General features: G+C 41.4%; 2 protein-coding genes across 4 annotated transcripts in view; one reads left to right on the forward strand and one right to left on the reverse strand.

The window, feature by feature from the left end:
- txndc16 (thioredoxin domain containing 16) overlaps positions 1 to 21,315 on the reverse strand; it is a 68,209-nt gene extending 46,894 nt beyond the window's left edge. For 2 of the 3 annotated variants that reach the window (XR_005995389.2, XM_041848310.2), the window contains exons 1-16: positions 20,815 to 21,315; positions 20,057 to 20,139; positions 19,494 to 19,567; positions 19,242 to 19,316; positions 16,828 to 16,949; positions 16,381 to 16,471; positions 14,497 to 14,659; positions 13,955 to 14,121; positions 12,826 to 12,886; positions 10,704 to 10,821; positions 9,364 to 9,510; positions 4,537 to 4,596; positions 3,950 to 4,124; positions 2,989 to 3,125; positions 2,804 to 2,888; positions 1,127 to 1,265 (exon numbers count right to left, since the gene is read on the reverse strand). Coding sequence is in view for 2 of the 3 variants with exons in the window: in XM_041848310.2 (XP_041704244.2) it covers positions 1,127 to 1,265; positions 2,804 to 2,888; positions 2,989 to 3,125; positions 3,950 to 4,124; positions 4,537 to 4,596; positions 9,364 to 9,510; positions 10,704 to 10,821; positions 12,826 to 12,886; positions 13,955 to 14,121; positions 14,497 to 14,659; positions 16,381 to 16,471; positions 16,828 to 16,949; positions 19,242 to 19,316; positions 19,494 to 19,567; positions 20,057 to 20,139; positions 20,815 to 20,971 (1,854 nt within the window). In the remaining variant the exon portion in view is untranslated. The remainder of the gene's footprint in view (positions 1 to 1,126; positions 1,266 to 2,803; positions 2,889 to 2,988; positions 3,126 to 3,949; positions 4,125 to 4,536; positions 4,597 to 9,363; positions 9,511 to 10,703; positions 10,822 to 12,825; positions 12,887 to 13,954; positions 14,122 to 14,496; positions 14,660 to 16,380; positions 16,472 to 16,827; positions 16,950 to 19,241; positions 19,317 to 19,493; positions 19,568 to 20,056; positions 20,140 to 20,814) is intronic. The other variant, XM_041848312.2, reaches the window with a different exon arrangement.
- Positions 21,316 to 21,752: 437 nt separating this feature from the next.
- gpr137c (G protein-coupled receptor 137c) overlaps positions 21,753 to 23,606 on the forward strand; it is a 57,032-nt gene continuing 55,178 nt past the window's right edge. Inside the window, exon 1 of the mRNA XM_041848313.2 lies at positions 21,753 to 22,401. Coding sequence (XP_041704247.2) covers positions 22,015 to 22,401 — 387 coding nt within the window. The 5' untranslated portion in view covers positions 21,753 to 22,014. The remainder of the gene's footprint in view (positions 22,402 to 23,606) is intronic.

Consider the following 23,606-nt stretch of genomic DNA (forward strand, 5'->3'; position numbering starts at 1 on the left):
TACATCAAGCTTGACTCTTCAAACTTGGATGCATTTGTGGTTTGTCTTAGTTGTGTTTTGGATTATGTTTTGCCCAAAAAGTTTGATGTATTCATAGCGTGCACGTAATATGGGACCAAATACTAAACTTTGACTAATTTAATACACTAATGAATTTGTCCAAATACGAATGACTTCGTCATATGAAGGACTAGATATATAAAGTGCTTTCATTTTTTAAACGGTAAAACAGATATGAAAATACCCTCAAATAAAAAGGTGACATTCTGTACTATTGCCACATATGAAACATTTGATTTCAAATCCAAAATGCTGGAGTATAGAGGCACATCATTCAGACAATAGTCTTGATGGAGTTACCACTAATTACCTCGCCACATGAAGGGTTGCCGTAAATACTCTGTTAAGTACTCGTAAAATAAGATGAGTCCAAATCATAATGGGAAAGTTTTTGGAATGTTGACAAATGGTTTGTGTGTGTGTCAAAACATTTTCTGGGATTTTCTCAAGCTTGGCAGACCAGCATCTGTGTCTCATCTGGTAGTGAGTAATTGTTGTTTCTTACGGATATGTGGTCATTTCAAAACAGTTTTTACTGTTCTAATATAAATAAATCAGTTTGCATGATACGACTTCAGAAATGTTGTTTTGTTCAGAGGAAGATATGTTACACTAATCCTGGTTCAACTATTCATATTATTACAATGACCAAAAATATTAGAATGAAACCGGATTTTAGAAGGATGCTGTACAGATGAACACGTGTATAGACGGACAGACAGACACCCTAGTATGAAAACACTGGCGTACCCCTTCATTTTTTTAGGCAAGTGTTTCATAAATCCTGGTCCTGGGGACCCAAAGGGATGTACATTTTTGATCTAGTACTGCACACTTGATTCCACTAATCAACTCAGGCCATATATAGCCCCTCTCTTTCTCCCTGTCTGCACGTACAGTATGTGTACACATGAAGGCACCGACACACACACGATGGAATAGGTTTTTCAAATAGTTCAAAAAGCCTATATCCATCCAAATGTTTGGTGAAGGTTTGTTTTGATGGAATAGGCTTTTTGATCCATTTGATGGGGTTTCTGTCAACCTGTGATACAAACAGACTTACAAATGTATCCAGTAGTGCTCTCTGGATGTGTGTGACAAGTTGGTCCGGCATGGTGAGGTGGAGAGAATGAGCCTCAGTTTGGCCTGTAGGTCCTCGTGACACCAGAATGGCAGGCAGCGTCACAGAATGCTCTACAGCCCTGAGAACAGAAGTAATACATTAGAATCACTCCCTCCCCCCCCCAGAAGGAACTTCAATACTCATTATATGACAAAATAAGAAAATATAGCTTCTTTCAAATCTGCCACACACACAGTTATTAGTGCAAACACACATCATATACACACACTGTGGTACTGACATCAAGCACTTCCTGGTCCATACAGTACCTTCCCTCCAGAAGACTGGGAGATGTGGTTAGCTATCTTTTACCATTTCCAGGGGAGCCCACACCCACTGAATTTGCACTGGTCCTTGGAATAACAAGGATATGACTATACCCAAATAAGCAACCTATTCAAGAGAAATATTTGGTAATGTACTCTTCCCACAGCCGCTGTACAAGCGCCATTAGTCGAAGTGAGACTAGTACATACATTTTTGTCATGAAATATCTGCCGTCTAGTTGGTTCACGTGACCCAACGCATTTCCGTGTTGTCTCCGTACTGCTGTACTGTTTGTTGCTACTTGGCTACCTGCTAAACTTGGCCTTTGATTTTTAGTCTTAACTATTTAATCAAACTCTGTATTTAAACAAGTTTACCAAGGTCTTAGTTTTGTCCTTTTTTAATTCAACGCTTTATCTGGACATAGATCTGCAGGACCTCCGCTAAGTAACATGATGCCTTCTCACTGCAGTCGCAGTCCTCATAATATACAGGAGAACCATCACCTTATGGTGAGGATAGCAGAGTTGCAAGCTCGGCTTCAGACGCAATCATTAGCCAAGGGCAATTGAAGTGTAGGAAAGGAGGATACAGCATCTGTGCCACCAGTAAATACAGCCAGTAGTGTTACTCCCCCTGCACAGTCCCCGCAGCTGGACAATTTTCTCATGGCTTCTGGAAAGAAATGCTGGTCGGCATGCTCACTCAGCCGATATAAACTGTCAACCGGTTTTCCCAACTAAGCAACTAGTCATCCTTCTCAGGTCTGTCCTCCACCCGTTACGGGGTCTGAGCCTCCCACCATCAGCTCGGACAAATTCAAAACCCTAGTCACTGGCGACTCCATATTACACTTAAAAATAATCATCTAGCGATCATACATTGTTTACCAGGGGACAGGGCTACCGACGTAAAGGCTAATCTGAAGATGGTGCTAGACGGTATAGGGATATTGTTATCCATGTCGGCACCAACGATGTTAGGATGAAACAGTCAGAGGTCACCAAGCGCAACATAGCTTCAGCGTGTAACTTAGCTAGAAAGATGTGTCGGCATCGAGTAATTGTCTTTAGCCCCCTCCCAGTTAGGGGGAGTGATGAGCTCTACAGCAGACTCGCACAACTCAATCATTGGTTGAAAACTGCTCTCTGCCCCCCAAAATAAGCAAAAATATCCTAGGCGTATGATACACTTTGAGAAGACTGAAAAAAGAAGTCCCCACACACTTGGATCAATGAAATACTACTTTCTTTAGTTCTTATCTTCCTGCACCTAAACTAGCTTGTGGGGTAGATTCCTCCAGTATGATACACACACACACAACACATGATTTCAAAATTGGCACGGTACCATCTTTCTGCCCGTCTGTCAGCAAACAGCCCGACCATAGTCTCTCCCCAGAGTGCTTTTGCTGCTTCCTTGAACACGGACACACCTGAGACAAGAGAGAATTCCATTTAAATTAATGATTGTTATATTCGTCAATGCCATAGGCTCCACACACAACGCACGCACGCACGCACCACACACGCTACCTGCGTCTGATGTGGAGCTGAACAGGCCCAGTACTGTGACAGGGGCAATAGCTGCATGCTGCTGGTACAGGTCCCCCTCCAGGAATGATGTCACCTCATCGGGAGAGGACAGGAGGACAGGTGACACCAGACGACTCCTGGGTCACACACCAAAAGAGAAGACAGACATGGTGATGTGCAGGCCCCATGGTCTGGTGGTCTTAGCACATGTAGGCAACCGCTCAGACCGGGGTTGGATATCTTTCTCCCCAGCTCTTTCTAAGCTGTCTGAATAACGCAAAAATTCTTTCAAATCTTTATATGAAAAAAAGACATGGTCACAAGGGCTGGCACCCTTTAGAACAGTGGTTCCAAAAACATGTCACGCTATGACCCAACAAAGCACACATCTTCCAGATAAGGAGGAAAGAATGCATCCGTTTTAAGACAAAATTGATCAAATGTGCAGAAAAGGGTACATTTGAGAAAGTAAGGTAACATGTAAACAAAGCATTAAGGTAACATGTATGCACACACTACCGTATGTCCCATTATTATTACAACAAGTAAATGAAGCCAGCCCAAGCCTACAATAGCCGCCGCATTTCCTGGTAAAAAAAAAAATACAGCCTGATCATTTTTTGGGTTAATAACCAATTAACCCCCTTACCTTAGAGCACCTTGAAAGATGGACTAACATTGTATCCTAACAGAAGCGCTTCCCATCCTCTTTTTTTCCCCCTTCTTCTACATAATGGACTTTAATAAAACATGTAAATGAAGGTAGTTCTAGCTTTGGTTTTTTGGGCCTTCCTTGAGGGTAAACAATATATCTGCTGTACACAACACATTTCTAGCTGAACATTCTGTAACTCTGAACCCACCTGAACAGGCCCCATAAGACTAGTATGAAGGAGATGTCCATAAGTACAATAGAATATTCTATATGTTCTATTTTAAATTTGGTGGAGGTGTCACTCACAGCATGATGAACCTGTTCAGGCTCTCAGTACCCAGCATGCCTCGGTAGGGCTGGCTAGGCTCCTGTGGGCGGTACAGACGGACCGTGGGAAAGGAGCTGATTTGCTGAGCGCCACACACGTCAGTCCACTCCCCACAATCCAGCACGGCCAGCTCCACGTTGCTGACGTCAGCGTCTTATAGATAGACAGCGAGACAGATGGAGGGACAGACATGCATAATGTCAACTGGATAGGCTACATATACAGTTAACTGACATTCCTGAAGACGCCAAATAAATACAGTCAACAGATACCAAATATATACAGAAAAAATGGCATAAGTAGCCAACAGTCAGACATTGATCTGACGGACCAGATGAAAATAGTTCTATTGACTGAGCCTAAATTGTCTTATTGACCACAAGGTCACCACACGGTCTTAGTGGGACTCGTCTTATTGACAGAGTCAAAAAAGGTCATATTGATTAACTGTCAAGATTATCAGGGAACTCACCGAACCCCTTTTGCTTCAAGTACAAGAAACTGATAGAACACTGAAAGGAGAACTGCTGAATCAACCATTCAAATGCATGTTTTAATGCATTACCTTCTAGGGATTCTGACACCTCTATGTAGGACTGCATGAAGGCCATGGAGACCGCGTCCCCTGGTGGAGAAAAACAGAACCACGCTTACATTTCAATACAGAAATGTAGTGTGACAGTAACAATTGTAAAAGTAGTAAAATAAACATTTTAAGGTGGCATCCATATCTTAAATTACAGGACCGAGGGGTGTCTTTGAAAATATTTTACACTAGCCTGGGCACCGGTCATCCTACCAAAACACATGTTTGGTATGACAAGGAGTTGACATGATAGCACAAAGAGATCTGAGACCAGGCTACTTGTACATAGATTTATGCTTATACAGAACTGTACGTGTTTTGAGACACTTTCTTTGCCATGGCAATTCTGAATCATAAAATATCTTTGAACATTATGATAATCAAACAAAGGAAATGTGTGTTTAAAATGTAGAATGTATAGCAACTAGGGCTGACCCCATTTAGTCAACTGGCTTGACGATATAGGCTGTTGATCGACCAAGATTTTTTTAGTCGAGCAGACGCATTTTTGAAGAAAAAAAAAATTTGCGCAACATGAGCTCATGGGCTCTCATGAAGTGTTTGATTAGATTTTCGATCACATTTGCATTTTTGTCAGAGTGTAGCGTTTGCAACGCCAGGGTTGTGGGTTTGTTTCCCACTGGGGGCCAGTATGAAAATGTATGCACTCACTAACTGTAAGTCGCTCGGGATAAGAGCGTCTGCTAAATGACTAAAATGTATTAGAGGGACAATAGAGTGCTGAGTACCAGGCAGTTAGCAAGTCTGGTAGGCTACTAATGACCATCAACAGCATCAGAGCTTGGAGAAGCCTAATTACAGTGACTAAATGGTCACGTGGAATTTGACTGCCTTCATGACTCGTAACCGCCGGTGTGGTGGTAATATGGTCACCGCAACAGCCCTGCTCATGATTCCAATCCTACATTGGAGTCATTCCACATCCCTTTTGATTAGCTGAGGTGATTTGGTCAAGTGTGAAACGCTCTATTTAGAAACAATTTATCCTTGATTGCGATACGGTTTTGGAAACCTTGAACACAACATATCATCCAAAAATAACAAATACAAAAGATAAACCTCAGTGGTTAAACAGTAAGTGTGTGTAAAGGCGTCGAGCCAAATATATACAGTGAGGGAAAAAAGTTTTTGATCCCCTACTGATTGTGTACATTTGCCCACTGACAAAGACATGATCACTCTATACTTTTAATGGTAGGTTTATTTGAACAGTGAGAGATAAAATAACAAAAAAATCAAGAAAAACGCATGTCAAAAATGTTATAAATTGATTTGCATTTTAATGAAGGAAATAAGTATTTGACCCCTCTGCAAAACATGACTTAGTACTTGGTGGCAAAACCCTTGTTGGCAATCACAGAGGTCAGACGTTTCTTGTAGTTGGCCACCAGGTTTGCACACATCTCAGGAGGGATTTTGTCCCACTCCTCTTTGCAGATCTTCTCCAAGTCATTAAGGTTGAGGCTGACGTTTGGCAACTCGAACCTTCAGCTCCCTCCACAGATTTTCTATGGGATTAAGGTCTGGAGACTGGCTAGGCTACTCCAGGACCTTAATGTGCTTCTTCTTGAGCCACTCCTTTGTTGCCTTGGCCGTGTGTTTTGGGTCATTGTCATGCTGGAATACCCATCCACGACCCATTTTCAATGCCCTGGCTGAGGGAACGAGGTTCTCACCCAAGATTTGACGGTACATTGCCCCGTCCATCATCCCTTTGATGCGGTGAAGTTGTCCTGTCCCCTTAGCAGAAAAATACCCCCAAAGCATAATGTTTCCACCTCCATGTTTGATGGTGGGGATGCGTTTTTCTGGATTTTTTTGTTGTTATTCTGTCTCTCACTGTTCAAATAAACGTACCATTACAATTATAGACTGATCATTTCTTTGTCAGGGGCAAACGTACAAAATCAGCAGGGGATCAAATACTTTTTCCCCTCACTGTATACAGTGGGGAGAACAAGTATTTGATACACTGCTGATTTTGCAGGTTTTCCTACTTACAAAGCATGTAGAGGTCTGTAATTTTTATCATAGGTACACTTAAATTGTGAGAGACGGAATCTAAAACAAAAATCCAGAAAATCACATTGTATGATTTTTAAGTAATTAATTTGCATTTTATTGCATGACATAAGTATTTGATCACCTACAAACCAGTAAGAATTCTGGCTCTCACAGACCTGTTAGTTTTTCTTTAAGAAGCCCTCCTGTTCTCCACTCATTACCTGTATTAACTGCACCTGTTTGAACTCGTTACCTGTATAAAAGACACCTGTCCACACACTCAATCAAACAGACTCCAACCTCTCCACAATGGCCAAGACCAGAGAGCTGTGTAAGGACATCAGGGATAAAATTCTGGGCTGGGATGGGCTACAGGTCAATAGGCAAGCAGCTTGGTGAGAAGGCAACAACTGTTGGCGCAATTATTAGAAAATGGAAGAAGTTCAAGATGACGGTCAATCACCCTCGGTCTGGGGCTCCATGCAAGATCTCACCTCGTGGGGCATCAATGATCATGAGGAAGGTGAGGGACCAGCCCAGAACTACACGGCAGGACCTGGTCAATGACCTGAAGAGAGCTGGGACCACAGTCTCAAAGAAAACCATTAGTAACACACTACGCCGTCATGGATTAAAATCCTGCAGCGCACGCAATGTCCCCCTGCTCAAGCCAGCGCATGTCCAGGCCCATCTGAAGTTTGCCAATGACCATCTGGATGATCCAGAGGAGGAATGGGAGAAGGTCATGTGGTCTGATGAGACAAAAATAGAGCTTTTTGGTCTAAACTCCACTCGCCGTGTTTGGAGGAAGAAGAAGGATGAGTACAACCCCAAGAACACCATCCCAACCGTGAAGCATGGAAGTGGAAACATCATTCTTTGGGGATGCTTTTCTGCAAAGGGGACAGGACGACTGCACTGTATTGAGGGGAGGATGGATGGGGCCATGTATTGCGAGATCTTGGCCAACAACCTCCTTCCCTCAGTAAGAGCATTGAAGATGGGTCGTGGCTGGGTCTTCCAGCATGACAACGACCCGAAACACACAGCCAGGGCAACTAAGGAGTGGCTCCGTAAGAAGCATCTCAAGGTCCTGGAGTGGCCTAGCCAGTCTCCAGACTTGAACCCAATAGAAAATCTTTGAAGGTAGCTGAAAGTCCGTATTGCCCAGCGACAGCCCCGAAACCTGAAGGATCTGGAGAAGGTCTGTATGGAGGAGTGGGCCAAAATCCCTGCTGCAGTGTGTGCAAACTCGGTCAAGACCTACAGGAAACGTATGATCTCTGTAATTGCAAACAAAGGTTTCTGTACCAAATATTAAGTTCTGCTTTTCTGATGTATCAAATACTTATGTCATGCAATAAAAAGCAAATTAATTACTTAAAAATCATACAATGTTATTTTCTGGATTTTTGTTTTAGATTCCATCTCTCACAGTTGAAGGGTACCTATGATAAAAATTACAGACCTCTACATGCTTTGTAAATAGGAAAACCTGCAAAATCGGCAGTGTATCAAATACTTGTTCTCCCCACTGTATACATATATTTTTTTTCCCCCTCCAGAGTTTCCATTATCTCAGGAAGTGCAACACAAAACACCTTCGTGTTACAAAGACACACAGTAAGTGTATCTTTTGTATTTGTAAAATAATTTCGGAGGTTTCCAAAACCGTATTGCATGTGGTGGTTATTAACGTGCGTCAGAGCGTCAGTACAGTTCTACACATTGGCCCCAACGGGGTCAATTGTTCAAATGAGAACTTTGACTGTATGGCCTTGGGTTCTCGAGAGCTAAAGTTAGGTTTGAATTATAAAGTTCATCTCAATGTGACTTGGATTTAAAAAAAGGAAAAGTGCAAAGACTGGTGCAGAAAACATGGAAGGAAACGCTCTCGCCCATGTTAAACCAATCCAATGCTTTTTAACCATAGTAGTACATGTAAGATTAATCAAGTTAGCCACCTAGCCATTTTTTTCTCTCCCAGTTAGCTAGTGATAGTGATGCACAAGCTAGGCCTTTTTTAACCATCGACATATCCTGCCCGCATTTACATGCCAGGTTCAATAGCTTGAAAACCCCATTAGATTAGAAGTAAAAAGAAATAAACAAATAATTAATTATGGTCAAAGTCAAAGATAGTTTCAGTATAGTTGTAGTTTTTCATTTTTTATAGAAAAAAATACAGGCTTGTGTATATGGAGCGCAGGGTTCACTACTATAGTGTGACAGTAAGAGACACCCTCAGAGAGAGTGAGGAGAGAAGAAAGGCTTGGGAGTATGAGGAGCAAGGACTGAATGGACTGTACTCACTGAAAGTCCTGGCCCCTAAACATAGCCAGTTTCCACTACCACAAACAGCACCTGCCTAAGCAGAATAAACTATTTCTGTTCCACAAGCACATGGAGATGAGGTGCAAGGTTGACTTTTAAAGGAGAGTGAGGAGGGAATTCTACGAGGATGGAGTTTCTCATCTTTTCTGATTAAGAGATGGAGAAACCGGAAGCCATCCAGGGATGTTGGCTGCCAATATGGGCTTCCCGTGAATCTCCGATTTATTTTGTAGAAGTAGTAGCAAGATAAAACAGCATAAGATAGGATTGGTAGGTATAGTAAGTTTGATAAGTGTAAGTTGTCCATTTTATAATACAAATTTTTTTTTTTGTGTGTGTGCGCATTTTAATTCTAGCCTTATTTCAGCTTGTGGCCACAGGCGATAAATAAATAACAGATTGCACCTTAAAACCTCATACAGAACGATATAAAAGCAACATGCTCACATTTCACATAGAACAGCACTACCGTGTGGTCGCTCTCTGCCACTGCGCTGTGGAATGTGTCAGCAGTGAGTTCTGTGACAGCATCCATGTCCAGACTCTGGCCCCTGTCTCTGTACACAGACTCTGCCACCTCGTCATCCAGCACATCTAGTGACAAAGAAACAGTCAACCAATCAGCCCAGAAATACAACATATACAGAATAATGTCATACAGTGGGAGCAGAGTGCTATACAACATTTCATTTAATACACAACCCTCTATCTACACACCTGCCTAGGGAGTAGGGGCTAGACAAGTTTCTACAAGACCCCTTCTTATTTAATGTAATAAAATAATGTAATATTAAAAAAAAAAGGGTTTAGGGTAATGAAACATTGTATAGAGCAGAGAACTGAAAGTGAATTTCTAATTATTATTAAAATGTTTGTTTACGGTCACCATTTAGTTTTCTGTGATCTGGTTTCTTGTAAAACATCACAGTACGGTTGAAATATATATGGCAAATAGAAATCCTATATGGATGGTGTTAAGAGATAGATGTGAGGTATTGAATAGAGTTGAAGGATGGGACTAATAACAAATAACAACAAATAATAACAAAGATAGCTAATAATGTAAGCATACTGTGTCCATAATAAGTATATAGGTTGTATGTTGGGAGCTTTTGGGAAAGAGCACAGTTAGAAAGATATGGCATTTAGAAGCAAACCGGATGGACATCATGAAAATGATCAGAGAGGTTGAGAGTAGAAGAAGTTCAGGAGCAAAAAAAAATAAAAAATAAATATATATATAGAATTATTGTAAAATTAACTCTGTCCATAAGGTGTAGATAGTAAGTATAGACCGGAAGTAGAGGCCTGGGCGTTGTTGTTCACTAATTTACTCCAAGTAGGGAAAGGATGGTGGGGTTGAAAAGTAATAAAGGGGAATATATATATACAAAAAAATTAAAAAACATGGGGGATTGGAAGTGATGCAGACAATTACATTGATAGAAGATACAATCTATCTGCAATATTAAGCTGATCCATTCCCCCCGAGAAAAAAAAAAAAAAAAAAAAAAAAAGTTTCTACAAGACCCCTTCTTATTTCATGTAATAAAATAATGTAATATAAAAAAAAGGGTTTAGGGTAATGAAACATTGTATAGAGCAGAGAACTGAAAGTGAATTTCTAATTATTATTAAAATGTTTGTTTACGGTCACCATTTAGTTTTCTGTGATCTGGTTTCTTGTTGGTATTAAAATATACGTACAATTTGTTTATGATGTTGACCTGAAACAAGGAAAATGAAATAATACAAATATATATATCTACAACAAGACCCCTTCTTACCAAGAGTGGCCCAATTTTCATCGTCCTCCTCCTCCGCCTCCTCCGGAGTACTCTCATCTCTGAACAGGTCGATAACCTCCTCTAGGTTGTTCAGAATCAGGTACTTGACCTCTGAACCCTGACAAACACAGCATATGGTTAGTGTGTAATTGTATGTAACTTTTGAGCAGTGGAAATAATTTATCCTTGAAGGACAATAAACATCAATCAATATACAGCTCTGGAAAAAATTAAGAGACCACTGCAAATGTTTCTTTAAAATCAGCATCTCAACATGTATGATAGCCATTGCATTCCAGTGTCTGTTGAATTCCAACACAGGCACACCTCATTCTACTGAATTAGGTACCGATTAGGTGATCACCTGAACCAAATGTTATTTAACTAGGAAAGTATAAAAAACACTGCTGTGGTCATCACTATCCGCTTGCAATAGGACCAGCTGCATGGCAAAAACAGTGCTAATAGTACCTCAAAAGTAATATTAATCAAAAAATAACTATTGACCATGCCAAAAGAGTTGAAAAGGAAAGTTTTGAGTGAGGAAAAGAAGTGTTCAATTCTGGCTTTACTGGCAGAGGAATACAGTGAGCGTCAGGTTGCTTCCATCCTTAAAATGTCAAAGACGGCGGTTCATAAGAACAAGGTCAAGCAGCAGACATTGGGGACAACAAAGCTACAGACCGGCAGAGGGCGAAAACGACTCTACTGACCGGGATGACCGCCAACTCATTTGAATGTCACTCAACAACCGTAGGATGACATCAAGTGACCTACCAAAAGAATGGCAAACGGCAGCTGGGGTGAAGTGCACGGCGAGGACGGTTTGAAAACAGGCTCCTAGGGGCAGGGCTGAAGTCAATGAGAAGCAAAGAAGAGCCAGGCTGAGGTTTGCAAAAGACCATAAGGATTGGACCATAGAGGACTGGAATTGGTCATCTTCTCTGATGAGTCCAATTTTCAGCTTTGCCCAACACCTGGTTGTCTAATGGTTAGACGGAGACCTGGAGAGGCCTACAAGCCACAGTGTCTCACACCCACTGTGAAATTTGGTGGAGGATCGGTGATGATCTGGGGGTGCTTCAGCAAGGCTGGAATTGGGCAGATTTGTCTTTGTGAAGGACGCATGAATCAAGCCACGTACAAGGTTGTCCTGGAAGAAACCTTGCTTCCTTTTGCTCTGACATTGTTCCCCAACTCTGAGGATTGCTTTTTCCAGCAGGACAATGCGCCATGCCACACAGCCAGGTCAATCAAGGTGTGGATGGAGGACCACCAGATCAAGACCCTGTCATGGCCAGCCCAATCTCCAGACCTGAACCCCATTGAAAACTTCTGGAATGTGATCAAGAGGAAGATGGATGGTCACAAGCCATCAAACAAAGCCGAGCTGCTTGAATTTTTGCACCAGGAGTGGCATAAAGTCACCCAACATCAATATGAAAGACTGGTGGAGAGCATGCCAAGACGCATGAAAGCTGTGATTGAAAATCAGGGTTATTCCACCAAATATTGATTTCCTAAGCGGTGAGATGTCTTGGGGGTATGATATTTGTGCGTCTAACTTTCTCACTAATCATTATTCACAATTCATTCAGGATTATCCGTAATCTTGGTAGCATCCACATTAATGTAGAAGTGTTTAGAAAAAATATTATATTCTTATTTACAATAAAAGTGAGATTATTTATCCATTATTTTCTATAGGGCACAAAGTAATCTAAATAACAACCAACACAAACAGCAAATGCATCCAACAAACGTGTAGAGTCACAAGCTTGATGTAGACATTGCATGCTATGAACATGAATTTGGTCCCCTAAAAATGGGGGGGACAATGTATAAAAAGTGCTGTAATTTCTAAACGGTTCACCCGATATGGATGAAAATCCCCTCAAATTAAAGCAGACAGTCTGCACTTTAACCTCATAGTCATTGGATCATTTCATTCCAAAATGCTGGAGTACAGAGCCAAAACAAAAAATTTGTCACTGTTCCAATACTTTTGGAGCTCACTAACTAAGTCTGGTGGTATGGCCATCAAATAATATTTAGTTGGGAGAAATAGATTTCTTTCTATAAAGCCATTTATGTAACTTGCTAAATAATAAAAAGGACTCACCTCTCCTGGTAGTTTATAAGCAGCATTGTATTCCAGTGGGATTTTTACATCAGGACTCTCTCTGCCACAGATAGGAAAGAATGGTCAGTTTAGTCATGTTAATTCAATGGTCACTTCAAGTAGATCTGAAAGGATTGCATAGGTATACAGTCGTGGTCAAAAGTTGAGAATGACACAAATACTAATTTTCACAAAGTCTGCTGCCTCAGTTTTGATGATGGCAATTTGCATATACTCCAGAATGTCATGAAGAGTGATCAGATGAATTGCAATTAATTGCAAAGTCCCTCTTTGCCATGAAAATGAACTTTATCCCCAAAAAACATTTCCACTGCATTTCAGCCCTGCCACAAAAGGACCAGCTGCCATCACGTCAGTGATTCTCTTGTTAACACAGGTAAGAGTGTTCACAAGGCTGGAGATCACTCTGTCATGCTGATTGAGTTAGAATAACAGACTGGAAGCTTTAAAAGGAGGGTGGTGCTTGAAATCATTGCTCTTGCCCAGTCTGTTAGATAAGTGTCTCCAGCTTCAGAGATTTTTGCAGTTCGTTCCAGTCATTTGCAGCAGAGAACTGGAACAAACTGCAAAAATCTCTGAAGCTGGAGACACTCATCTCCCTCACTAACTTTAAGCATCAGTTGTCAGAGCAGCTTACCGATCACTGCACCTGTACACAGCCCATCTGTAATTAGCCCACCCAACTACCTCATCCCCATATTGTTATTTACATTATTATTTATTTTGCTCATTTGCACCCCAGTCTCTCTATTTGCACATCATCTTCTGCACATCTATCACTCCAGTGTTAATACTAAATTGTAATTATTTTGCACTATGGCCTATTTATTGCCTTACCTCCATAACTTTCTAAATTTGCACACACTGTATATAGATTTTCTATTGTGTTATTGACTGTACGTTTTGTTTATTCCATATGTAACTCTGTTGTTGTTTTTATCACACTGCTTTGCTTTATCTTGGCCAGGTTGCAGTTGTAAATGAGAACTTGTTCTCAACTGGCTTACCTGGTTAAATAAAGGTTAAATAACAAATAAAATAAAAATGAACACAACCCAACAAAAGGTAGGATGAGCCAGTGTTGTCATGGCCCTCTGCTGGTACTGACCTGTGGATGAGCACCAGGCCCACCTGGCCTCTCAGCGTCCAGGCTAGAGTTTGGGCCGTGGCCCGGTCAAGGGCCACCGTGTGGGGTTGGGAGAAGAGGAAGAGCAGGGGCACCTGGAGGTGGCTGTGGACAACCTTTACCTCTGAGGGCTCCACCGAGGCTTCGCTCTGATAGGGAGAGAAAGAGTTAAATTGTACAAACTTTTTTAATCCCAGACGGTAGAGAATGGGTTTGTCACAGACAGGAACAATACTGACAAAAAGATGTGCAGCAAAATCACTACACTTCCACCAACAAGGGATACATGTAGTATGCCTGTAGCCTAAGAATCGCTAATCAAACTGTTGTCTTAGCATGAAGGCTGTTTTATTTGCTTGTTTTGAAGTTGTCAACAATATATTCACTTCAAAGACAAGGGAAGCATAGACACTGTAGCAGGGACTGGCAGAGGGAGGATGGCTACCGTATTTGCTTTCAGTCTGAAATCAACCACCAGCTAGGGAGTAGGGACTGATTTGAGACTGGGCAACCTGGCTTCTCACCACCAGTGGGGCTTCCATCAGCTGGAGGAAGGTGTAGATGTGGAGGGTGGTGAGCGCCCTCCTTAGGGCCGTGTGTGGACAGGGGTCTGAGTGCTGGGACTGGGACACACCCTTACAGTGCAGGAACCACAGACCTGCTGTCAGAGACGAAGGATCCTCCACCCTGCAATATGGCACAAGAGGAAGATGACACCAATAGTTGTAATATGCCGAATTCTAAATTGTGTCCAGGCACCTACCCTTTTGTGTGATCTGAAAGAATGAGAAGTGTAAGCAACATTGGGAAAAGTCCATTTAGACTATCAATGGCTCCGGGTAACATATCCAAACTTTCAGATCTACACAAAATGTCTAGGGGTCATTTGGGAGTTGAGCAATAGTCTAAGCCTTAGATATCTAGAAACAGGATTCTAGTTACCTTGTCATGGTGCAGACCCATTTGGTCATACATTCCATGCATATCACATGGGCATCTACGTATATCATCCAGGGTTATTATCAGTTTTTCACATTTCATACAGAAGAGGTTATGATGTTTCAAATGCATATTCTTTAATACACTGTTTCATCACGTTTGTGTTCAGTAGAGAGAAAACAGTTTGAAACAAGAGTGAAAGGGGGAGGTACATCCTGTATTTGACCAATAAAACAAAGATTTTTGTTTTCCATTAGGCTTGGGTGTTATCCAGATGGTCGTTATGAAGGTATGACATTGTGCCATCCCGGGATATTTCGGTAATACAGACACTGAACACAAGGGACACTATTTTCAAACCCCACTGAGCCTCTGTAATCTGAAGGTTAGCAATGCTAACAAGTATATGTAAATTCCCATAGCGAATGCTAGCTAAATGCTAGTGAGCACATTGCGAACATCTTATACAGTCTCTGACACACTATTTGCAGGACAGACAACCCAGCTCATAAAGTTTTACAAGTAACTAAAAAAATGCTACTCACAAAACAAATATTAGACAGCAAGGCTCTTGACCCAGGACGGGATTCTCTGTTGTTACCAAGCAAAGCTTGATTTTGAAAGAAGCTAACCAGCTAGATAACTACTAAGTTATCAAACCAAATACACAACTGCAGAGCAGTTATGTAATAGTTATAAGATATCTAGTTGGCAAATGGTTGTGAATTACATACTGCAACTATATGGATCACCTGGCACACAACAGTGACTCTGCGTTTCCACTAGGAAGTGGCATCGCCCGGTGAAACATCAGAAGCCATTCACTTTCAATGGAAGGAAAGCGAGAGAAGCGGACTGGGCTGGGGGACCGTTGAGCAATGCGAGCATGGGCGAGGGAGCTGAACAGGGTGGAACTAAAGTTGGGGAAAGTTGAAGTTGATTCAAATTCTCTGCGATATTGCGACGCAAGTGACCAAACGAAGCTCACCATAACTTCCAACCTCTACTGGATTGGCTGACAACGGCTGATAATACATAGCACTACCTAGCTTGCTTGCTAGCACCCACATGAGGAGTGCCGCTTGTATAGTGTAAACGGACAGTAAGTGACACACAAGACTCCGGTCTCTCATCGTTGTGTGCTTGTAAATAAACACCACGTGACTGTGGATTACCGGTAAACTTAATAAATGGCCATAATAAAAAAAACTGCAGGTATTTACTTAAAAAGTAGCAACAAATATTTAAATTTATAAAAACACTTCAACGGTATTGAAAAAACATCCCATGGCCATTTCCAAATACTCCGGTATACACTGTATACTGCCCAAGCCTATTTTCCTTTGGAAAATGTTTTGCCACGCTGTTCCCTACTGAACACAACCCAGCTTTATCTTGTGACTGGGCAGAGGTGGCCTCTTTGGCTTGGATGGGGATCCCGAGGGGGCTACGGATGGAAGAACACTGACCCCATGTTCGTCAGCACTGGGCCTCCTGTGGTCAGCACAAACTGGTACTTGGCTCCGTACACAAACGCTGTCTCCATCAACGCCCGGTGCTCTGGATAGAATGACAGAACAGGGACGTGAAGGTTACACCGAATGACAAAACAACTCAGAGAAGTCGGTACAAAGTGTTAGGATGCACTAAAATGGAACCAAGGGGTTGAATAGCAAAATAATTCAGATAGAAAGGAATGTATGATGTATGAAAACTACTTTCACCCTTGGCTACAATTCAATAGTCTAAACTGGATTTCTTTTAAATCTGGAGTCATCTGAAAACCCAGGCTGGGTGAAAGCAATATGCCCTCTGAGATGAGGAGTGAGGAAACCTCAGACTAATTGAGATGCACCCCTTGTGGTTTATTTTCTTATTATTAACCTATTAAGGTAGTGTGGGAGACTGGACCTTACCTGGTAAGCCCAACACCTGGACGTGGCCTAGCACAATGTCAGCCTTGCCTTTAGCTGCCCTCTCCACTGACTGTAGCTCAGCAATTGTATGGACGTACCTCACCTCATCAAAAAGCACAGTGCTGAGAGGGGGACAGGTCACAGATAGATGAATCCAAATAATATATGGCCATTCTAATAAATAAATGCCCTCGCCGAGCAGGTCACTGTACACAAATGAGTGAAATGCACTCGTACATGTTATTGTTCCATTGTGCAACAGTACTCAAGATTTACTCCATCCTACAGGTTGCTTGTCGGTGTATTACATGCAAAACAATAGTTAAAATGAATAAAAAGTCCCTTCACACTGTGCTTTCAAAGGGTATAATTTATTGAATGTGCGTCACAAAATAGCACAATCAATAACAGACTTTGCAAGCATAGTGTGTGGGAGTTTCTATTCATTATGTACACACAAATTTAAAACGGTATGGTCATTTGTCGGTGTACTCTATATCATACATGTTGAATTAAAGAGCAACTGCCCCTAAAAACCAACTTACAGTGCATTCGGAAAGTATTCAGACCCCTTTTTGTTACGTTACAGCCGTATTCTAAAATGGATTGAATTTTTTAAAATCTCAATCTACACACAATACCCCATAACAAAGCGAAAACAGGCTTAGAAATGTTTGCAAATGTATAAAAAAATATAAAACAGAAATACCTTATTTACATGAGTATTCAGACCCTTTGCTATGAGACTTGAAATTGAGCTCCGGTGCATCCCGTTTCCATTGATAATCCTTGAGATGTTTCTACAACTTGATTAGAGTTCACCTGTGGTAAATTCAATTGATTGGACATGATTTGGAAAGGCACACACCTGTCTATATAAGGTCCCACAGTTGACACTGCACGTCAGAGCAAAAACCAAGCCATGAGGTCGAAGGAATTGTCTGTAGAGCTCCGAGACAGGATTGTGTCGAGGCACAGATCTGGGGAAGGGTACCAAAAAATGTCTGCAGCATTGAAGGTCCCCAAGAACATAGTGGCCTCCAAGTGGAAGAAGTTTGGAACGCCCAGCCAAACTGAGCAATCGGGGGGAGAAGGGCCTAACCAGGGAGGGAGGTAACCAAGAACCAGATGGTCACTCTGTCAGAGCTCCAGAGTTCCTCTGTGGAGATGGGAGAACCTTCCAGAAGGACAACCATCTCTGTAGCACTCCAACCATCAGGCCTTTCTGGTAGAGTGGCCAGATGGAAGCCACTCCTCAGTAAAAAGGCACATGACAGCCCACTTAGAGTTTGCCAAAAGGCACCTAAAGGACTCTCTGACCATGAGAAACAAGATTATCTGGTGTGATGAAACTAAGAATGAACTCTTTGGCCTGAATGCCAAGCATCATTTCTGGAGGAAACCTGGCACCATCCCTACGGTGAAGCATGGTGGTGGCAGCATCATGCTGTGGGGATGTTTTTCAGCGGCAGGGACTGGGAGACTAGTCAGGATCAAGGCAAAGATGAATGGAGCAAAGTACAGAGAGATCCTTGATGAAAAGTGCTCTGGAGCAGGTTAGGACCTCAGACTGGGGTGAAGGTTCACCTTCCAACAGGACAACGACCCGAAGCACACAGCCAAGACAACGCAGGAGTGGCTTCAGGCCAAGTCCTTGAGGGACCCAGCCAGAGCCCGGACTTGAACCCCATTGAACATCTCTGGAGAGACCTGAAAATAGCTGTGCAGAGACGCTCCCCATCCAACCTGACAGCGCTTGAGAGGATCTGCAGAGAAGAATGGGAGAAACTCCCCAAATACAGGTGTGCCAAGCTTATAGCGTCATACCCAAGATGTATGCACACATCTTGGGTATGACGCTATAAGCTTGGCACACTTGTATTTGGGGAGTTTCTCCCATTCTTCTCTGCAGATCCTCTCAAGCGCTTACAGTCGCTCTGGATAAGAGCGTCTGCTAAATGACTAAAATGTAAATGTCGAGGCTGTAATCGCTGCCAAAGGTTTTTACTCCATTTTAGAATAAGGCTGTAATGTAACAAAATGTGGAAAAAATCAAGAGGTCTGAATACTTTCCGAATGCACTGTATCGTTTTAATCACTCAAATTCATAGTCAGGATATCACAATTATAGTTTTAACCATGTTTTGATGCTACACAGTGTTTGTTTACAAACATTGGAATATAAGCTTATTTGGGTTCTGATGGGGTATGACAGTTAAACTAAGCTCATGAGGCATTTCTAAGTTATATTCTTCAAGAATCAATGGGTACATACTGTATCATAAATGTTTACAAATGTCCAAAAATGGATGTAGCAAGCAACTGCTGATTGCCCCTTTAACCACTATAGAGGTCATACAAGATCGAACCCTGTATCAGTGTTTAGGGGCAATGTTTACAAACTCTGTACTCACAAGAGAACGTGAGACACTATGGCGTTCACGTCGAAGACTGTGTCAGTGTCGAAGCTCTTCAGGACATTGCCACCCCTGCAAGACAACATAGATAATAGAATAGTTTATTGTTCATTTTTGTCAGAAACATCTGCTCATCTCAAACCATAAGCTGTGTTTTAAAATCACATTGTATATGTGTAATATGCATGTACTGTTAGCACAAGATTAAATCAAGCTGCTTAAGATCCACAATGGATATACAATACATACCTGAACAAATACACTTTTTTCATCAGCTTCTCTCCAGTGCAGTACTTTGCTATGTGTTCATCAGTACAATTTACCTGCAAACATGCATAGGCATTGAAAACAATTAATTTCAAACATAGAGCAAAGTAAACAAACCTTCACATAAGTGTAATTGCAGTGCAAAACTGATCAAAGTGGTCAAAGAAAATACCTGCACTCTGGGTCTCTAAAAGGAGCTCTTTGGCAGCCAGCAATGCATACTACAGCCGACAACTATACAGTCCTTTCAAAAACCCATACCATTTCTTATAATAACAATATGCCAGTGCCAATTTTGTCTTATTTGTTGTGGAATGAACAACGAAAGTTGGTCCAATTTGCAAGTAGAATCAACAACATGCGGTGTTCTCAAACAATCCAGCACTCCAGTGACATCAAAATAAAACTATTTTGAAAGACAGATATTAAAGTATATAATCACCCAAGGTTCCCATCAATATCAAATTTCTCCTTGTGCAACATTGACTCAGCAAAAGCCACAGTGGTGCTTTGAGTAAGACAAGGGATAAAGATGTGTTGGTTACCGTAGCAACTGAAATACCATAATCTTCTAGTGCGTCAGCAGACTTCTCCAGCTGTTCAATGAAGAGACATATGGTTGGATTGACTGGTAATCAAAAAGAAAAAGAGATGGAAATATAATATATATATTATAATAATAGAAGGTACCAACGTTAATAGTAAACACAATTATTGTGTTATTCACTACATTATTAAACTGCACTACAAATGGCAAACATACTGTAATGAAACAAGGGAATGGCACGAGGTAACTAGCGGGCAGCGAACCCCACAGGCATGCCCTAACCAGTAGCCACAACTCCAATAAGGATATAATCCCCCATTGGGGAAGGTGGTATGGCGATTATTAACTAGGGTCATTACAATACTATTTAGTATTTGATTAACCCATGCCTAGGTAGGCTCATTGCAATCTGTGAGTTAACCCTGTTAGAGCAGTGGCTAGCGAGCTTGCCTGCGAGTTGAGACTCAGGTTTGCACTATCGCCGTTCGTTACATACTAAATCCCTCACGTGCGCCTCTCCGAGGGCCTCAAGCGTGCCATCCAACTCCTGACACCAATGTAGTAAATGGTGCCAGTGCAACGCCCCTTGCAAGTCTTGAACCCGGGCCTGCCAGACACTTTGGGGAGATTAATGTCCCTACCTGAGCAACGGTCGTAAACTGCAACTGTTAAGAGTATTCAGTGCAATATGTCCACCGGCAAGTCTACAGGGCATCTTGGTGGCTCATATTTTTCTCACCTGTTAATGATACTTACCTTGGTTTCCAAAGTATATAAAAGACGTCTTTCCTGATTGCATTTTCTCGAAAAAATGGTCAGCTGTGTGCTCAATTAGTTTTGAGGCATTTCCAGTTGTGCATTGCTCACTTTTTGAGCATAGCAAAAGTATGACGACACATATGAACCATGCCATGGTCGATGAAGGCTCGAGCCTAACATGTAGTTAAATTGAACTGACAAAATCTAGTAGCGATGACTGCAATACTTTCGATGATGCAAGCTGGCTAGCTCTGTTATGGCATACCGTTGGCTACACTAGTCAGCTATCTAGCTAACGTAGCCAGACAAGGACCATTTAAATTCCATAACCCCGATATGGGCACTCTATTAATACATTGCAGAAGCATTTTATATAACTAACTTTTCGACAATTTACACGACCTGGTAACGAGCTGTTTTTTTACTTGCTTTTTGTGAAATTATGTAGCTAAACTACCCAAGCGAACGAGGACCGCTAGAACGTTTGGTTGTTTTATCTTCCTGTGTCCCAGCTAACTAGCCAATCAGAGTGTTGGATTTCTTTAAAGAAGTTCACAGCCAATCGAAAATTAAGAGGGCTGCACTTTTAGAGCTGACATCACTGCAAGCCAATCACAAAGAAGTATTCTGGAGGTTGGGTACCATACTGACCAATGATGAAATAGTGGGTGGAGAGTGATATAGATAAGCGGATATCGACTGAAAATGGACATCATTGTGGTTCTAATGCGAGGCATTTCAGTGATTTCAAGGCAATATGTGATCAAAAGGGAGCCAAGATGGCGTTAGAAGAGCGCTAGTTCAAGGCTGCATCTTATTGGTCAGGAGGCGGGCCCTAAACTGCAGCTTCACTCAGCTGATCTCTCCCTGCTTCACGGCCCTTTTTTTCTTGAGTTGTTTTTTTGCACAGATGAGCTGCTTTGCAGAGACTGGAGGGTTTTCTTGTTTGTCTGTTTTATATCTATAGCTGTAAAGTCATCCGTTCTGTCGCTAACCCTCGGATTTCTGTAGGTAGATGGTTAGTTAGGTAGTGTAGTTTTATCAAGCTCGAGCTTTTGGCTTTGAGTGGACGTCTATCTATCTATTTATCTATTTTTATTTTATATATTTTTACAAAATTCGGGGAAAATACATCAAAAGCTTGAATGAAACATTAGATATGCTTATTTCAGTCGTTGTTACACTTATCCATTCGCTATGTTGTTGAAAGAAAACCAGGTCAGCTTAAGTGTTTTCACGTCTGTAACGGACTCAAGTGATGAACCGATTCGAGCTGCGTTTCCTCCGTCTGTGGAGCTCGGACTCACCATTGTGTATAACATCCTATATTCGCTGCTTTTTGTGTTTGTTTACTTGCAACTTTGGCTCATTTTGCGTTATGGACACAAGCGCTTCAGCTACCAGAGTGTCTTTCTTTTTCTCTGTTTACTGTGGTCAGCGCTAAGGACTACATTATTTTCATTCTACTTCAAGAACGTTGTCCAAGCAAACCAGTTGCAGCCTTTGCCTTACTGGCTTTTGTACTGTTTTCCAGTATGCCTCCAGTTTTTCACTCTGTGTCTGCTCAATCTTTATTTTGCACAGGTAAGTGCATGTTCTATATTGATACATTTTCTGATGTTGCGGTCATGTTTTTCATGTACACACAATCAGACGTCTGTCATAAGTTGTCTTTATTATAGGCCTATCAACTAAACATGTTTATCTTTAATTTTTTTAATTTTTTACTTGTCATTTATCATGCTAATTTATGAGTAAAGAGTATGTCTCCAGACAATATGCCTATAGGGCTATTTCCATGTAAAAGGATCCATGAGCACCAACATGTGAAGTTCATAGGAGCATGTCATATTGGGTGCCAAATGAAAGCTGAGTATATATTTTTGAGAAATGAAGGATATACATTTTTCAACCATTTTCCATCCAAAAAAATATGAATAAGAAAAGGTTTTGACTTCTTGTCAGACAGATGGAAAAGGGGTCTTAGGAAAAAAAGACCAGAACAAATTTGAAAAGATATTAGAAATGCATCAAAACATAATAATGTTGAAGTAAAGACTCCTGCAAACTAATATCAACATATATTTCGTTTAGGAAAAAAATGTATGCCTTCTGTAAGTTTAAGAAACATTGCCTTGTGCCTTTTAAATTCTGTTACCAAAAACCCACATATCTTGAAGATATTTTCTAATTTATCTCCCTCATGAGGAGGGAGGATAATGAAAGTTCACATAAGTAAAACGTAAAGGTAGACCTATCAATTAGTTAGTGTTTTTACTAATATCGATAATGTTTATTCATAATTAAGTGATTAAAATCGGTAACACAATTTTTGAAAAATTGGGAATTTTGAAATCATAGTAGTCACAAACCACATTTGGGTCATCTGCTACTGTCCTCCTTTCCACTGGCATAGTACTTTTCAGCTGATAACTGTTTTCTTTCTCTTCTGTCATCTGATGGTCAAAGCAAGAGTGTGAACAGTCTAGACGACCCCTCTCTCTCTCTCTCTTCTCTCTCTCTCTCTCTCTCTCTCTCTCTCTCTCTCTAATTAATGTCACCTCTCCCGGCTCTTACTGACACCTACCCATGAGCCCCCTCTCATTCCATTTACTGTAAGCAGCATCCTCACCCACTGAGCACCGACCAACACCGGACATCCATGCATGTTGAAAAGTAGTTTACATTTGGTCAGTCCGCCCTGGCCTTGATTTCAACATCCACAGACATCTGGACCGGCCTTCAGATTTGTTCTGAATCAATCATAGACGTCTGTGTTTCACAAGTTT

This window comes from Coregonus clupeaformis, chromosome 34 (genome assembly GCF_020615455.1).
Source record: "Coregonus clupeaformis isolate EN_2021a chromosome 34, ASM2061545v1, whole genome shotgun sequence".
Taxonomy (NCBI): Eukaryota; Metazoa; Chordata; class Actinopteri; order Salmoniformes; family Salmonidae; genus Coregonus; species Coregonus clupeaformis.